Consider the following 3,656-nt stretch of genomic DNA (forward strand, 5'->3'; position numbering starts at 1 on the left):
CCCTTGTTTCATCTGTTTTTATTCTATTTATATGGCCCAAGACTCCTTTTTTTCTTTTTTTTTTCTTTTTTTTTTTCTGAAACGCGATTAAAAAATATTTTTTTTCCTTTTCGCGGGCGCGCTAGGGAGGTAAAAAATGGCTGCCCAAGCGCACCCCTACACTGTCCCAGGGTCAATTTTCATTGAGGGCGCGCCCGGGCGGTAAAATATTGCCGCTAGGGCGCCGCCCTGTGCTGTCCCAGCGCGCAACAATTTTTTAAAATTCATAACTTGAGTTCTAACCGTCGGATTGAGTTGAAATTTTGACAGCAGCTTTAAAGCATTCTAAACTACAATCTAAATGGTGGAGATTTAATTTAGATCAATTTAGAATCAAAAATAAATTTTGGACCATTAATACTTTGTGATTCCTACTTGCGACACTTCTCCGCGCTCAAACTCTTCTTTTTCTCCATATTTTGCCTACAACCAACCAAAAATCATGTGGAGTGATCTGAATGAAACAAATATTCATTAAATAAACTTGAATGACCTTAACAAAATGAAATCGTGCAAAACAAATGCAAAAAAAAATGAAAAACGATACAATAAAACACGTAAAAATGACTCATGTCATATGTGTGTGGTTCATGTTTTTTTGTCCATATATAATAACGCTAATAAATACTTTCCAATTTCATGTAACATTAAAATGGCGAAAAAATGTCACACATTGACTATTATTTACATCAATAAGATACTTATGCAAGATCTTTACAAGATCTTTACAATACTTCATTATTACAACATCGCCCAAAAATCAGAATCAATCATATAATGAAAATCAAGGGAAGTAACTCGAATTTCCAAAGCCAAAACTTGATCCGAGTTGCCCGGATGAACTATCAAAGGAAGAATCCGTGTATTGACTCGGGGGCTTCGTCGTGGCAAACCCGATACCTTGCGAATTATTAATTAACCCGTCGAAATCGTTGAAATAATTTAATTCAGGAGCCGTGGGAAACATGAAATCCGGCAAACAATCCTCCCATAAAACTTGGTCATCGGAGAAAATGGGATTATTTTCGGGATTGAAGTTTGAAGACGAAGGGATGTTGTGTTGTTTATCCTTTCTACTGTCGATAATCTTAAGGCTTGTTTGGATGTTTAGATACGGTTCTTGTTGGGATTGGTTGATTCGATTTTCGTGGGATAAAGGTGTTTTTAGTTCGTTTTGGGGTTGGATGATTGGGATTGGTGGATTATTACTGCACGTGTGGAGTCCTTTGTATGTGACTTCATATGCTGTGGGATCTTCATTTGATCTTTGTACTTGTTTTCTAGCCAAACAGCCTTTCCCGTGCGTGCACCTATAATATCCCCTGCAAATTGTCAATTAATAATAATAATAATAATAATAATAATTAATGGTTTATGACTATATTCATTTTCCAAAATATTTCATTTTCAAAATTTAATCATACATTTTGATTCAGATTTTTTTCTATCATATTTCCGAAAATTCCATATCTTTGGCGATGTTGTGTTGTTACAATGTGTTTGGATCTTGATACCTCAGCCCAAGCTTAAGACATTGATATCTAATGAACTGTAGGTCATTTATGATGTTATTTGACATTTTGATTGATTGGGGAAGTTGAAATTAAAATTTCACTATAATTAAATTTGAATAAGTATAATGAACAAATATAATTGATTTAAAATAATGTAACTTTTTTGAAATAAACAATGAAAACTTAGCTATTGAGGATGGACAAATATGTTAGGTAGCTAGCAAGAGTAAAAAACACATGAGATGATGGAGAAAAACAAAAGGACAACAAAGAGGTCCTTGGATGTGCTCAAGGAACCTAATTCTTTAAATTACTAAACACACAATATTATATATATTGGAGGCATATTCTATGCTCCTCCACATCCGGTGGAGCATCCACGATCAATCTATTTGAAAAAAACAAAATAATAGATCATGTGATCCAATATATTTTGTGAGCGTTCACACCAAATACATGGTCAATGTTCTATCAGATCCAGCGCAACACAGAATATACCCACTATTATAATATGCACAACTTGTATATTTTCATTGAAGTCTACCCAATATGACTGATTGACTAAGCATTCTAATAATCTGTGTGCTTTATCAATAATCATCAAGTTGTGACACTTGCTAATATTTTTTATAAAATGTATATTTTAGGGTTTTGAGTTTTAACAAGGTCCAAACATGTTGTGTATATGAGTGAATATATATAGTTTTGATATCACGCACTCTAGTGTACAAGAATTTCGTGAGCGACTAAAACCCATTAGTGTATTTTAATTATATTTTTAATTTTTAGGACCGTTGAAACACACCAGTGTGTTTTAGTGGTCGCTCACAAAATTCCTGCACACTAAAATGTATGAAATCAAAACTATATATATATATATATATATAGTTTTGATCTTCTTGGCTAGGCAACCACCGTGTGCAATTACATAAGTATTGACAGACGTATTATTTTGTACATCCAATAAGTGAATGTCACATCATGCTCATGTACTTCAAAACTCTATAAACATAAACATACACACATACCTAGGATATTTTGATCGCTGGATGTCTTTCTGGCCGTATTTTCTCCAGCTGTGCCCGTCATCATGAAGCTGTGTCTCGTTTCCTGTCTCTCCACACACAACTACTCTTCGTGTCCACGTTGGCACTCCTTTTTCCCCACTGCAAAATTTATACCAAATATCGTATTAAATTTTTTGCAACACATGCATCATATTAATATATCTCATTTTTCACATTATACCATATCCTCAAACAAACTCAAACAAGTTACAAATCTGCTGAATTTAGTCGTACACTCCAATATTTTACTAGTCAATAAGTTTAGATCCAAAATTTGATTTATATATATACATGCATTAATCATGAGGTAGAAATGCAGTATTAGATCATATAATTAATTTGACACAGCGTGTAATCAGCTGGTGTATGAAATGTGAAGGAATTGTAATATATATACAAGAAATCAATTAGTTGTAATTTTATACCTTATCCAACGAGGCTGATCTTCTTGGTTGCCGGGAGAGGCAGACATTATCGCCACCATTTGATCACCACCGGTACCTCCAGCATGCTCGATCACGGAGAGCGCGCGATCGTAGGTGTTCAAGATTTCATTGAGCAGCCACACGAGAGCTTCCTGCTGTGCCTGTGAAGAATTAGAAGACTGAAAATTCAGAAGCAGTTGCTTAGCCAGCTCTCCCCCGTGTGTTAGCTCGTTTTCGATATTTTTCATCATGAGGGCCGAATCTTCTTGTGGAAATCTCTCCATTTTTCTCAACTAACTTGATATATATATATATATATATATATATATATATATATGATCAATTCGGATTAATAAATGGTGTCGATATATAATTGTATATATATGGGAACTCGGAAACAGAGGGGATGACATGAGAAGAAGAAGAAGAAGAATGGAAATTGACTGAGTTAAATGGATCAATTTTTTGGGTTTTGGTCAATAAGAAATTGGGTTTGAAAATTGAAACAAACAATTTTACTCGGTATCAGTGACCATTCAACGCACCACTACAGGCCAACAATATTAGTCACACTTCATACAATTAATATACAATTCATAAGAAGTTTGTTC

The 3,656-nt window shown here is 34.3% G+C and overlaps 1 protein-coding gene across 2 annotated transcripts; it reads right to left on the reverse strand.

Moving 5' to 3' along the window:
* Positions 1-664: 664 nt before the first annotated feature.
* Positions 665-3,349, reverse strand: LOC140865073 (probable WRKY transcription factor 30). 2 transcript variants are annotated; one of them, XM_073269581.1, is made up of 3 exons: positions 3,046-3,349; positions 2,582-2,719; positions 665-1,349 (listed from the first exon to the last, which is right to left on the reverse strand). In XM_073269581.1, exons 1-3 carry the CDS (start codon positions 3,327-3,329, stop codon positions 824-826), a joined length of 948 nt encoding a protein of 315 aa, XP_073125682.1. In that variant the 5' UTR covers positions 3,330-3,349; the 3' UTR covers positions 665-823. The 2 variants fall into 2 exon arrangements, with proteins under 2 accessions (XP_073125682.1, XP_073125681.1); XM_073269580.1 differs by having other exon boundaries at positions 665-1,361.
* Between the last annotated feature and the right edge of the window lie 307 nt (positions 3,350-3,656).

Source organism: Henckelia pumila, chromosome 4 (genome assembly GCF_033568475.1).
Source record: "Henckelia pumila isolate YLH828 chromosome 4, ASM3356847v2, whole genome shotgun sequence".
In the NCBI taxonomy this organism is placed as follows: domain Eukaryota; kingdom Viridiplantae; phylum Streptophyta; class Magnoliopsida; order Lamiales; family Gesneriaceae; genus Henckelia; species Henckelia pumila.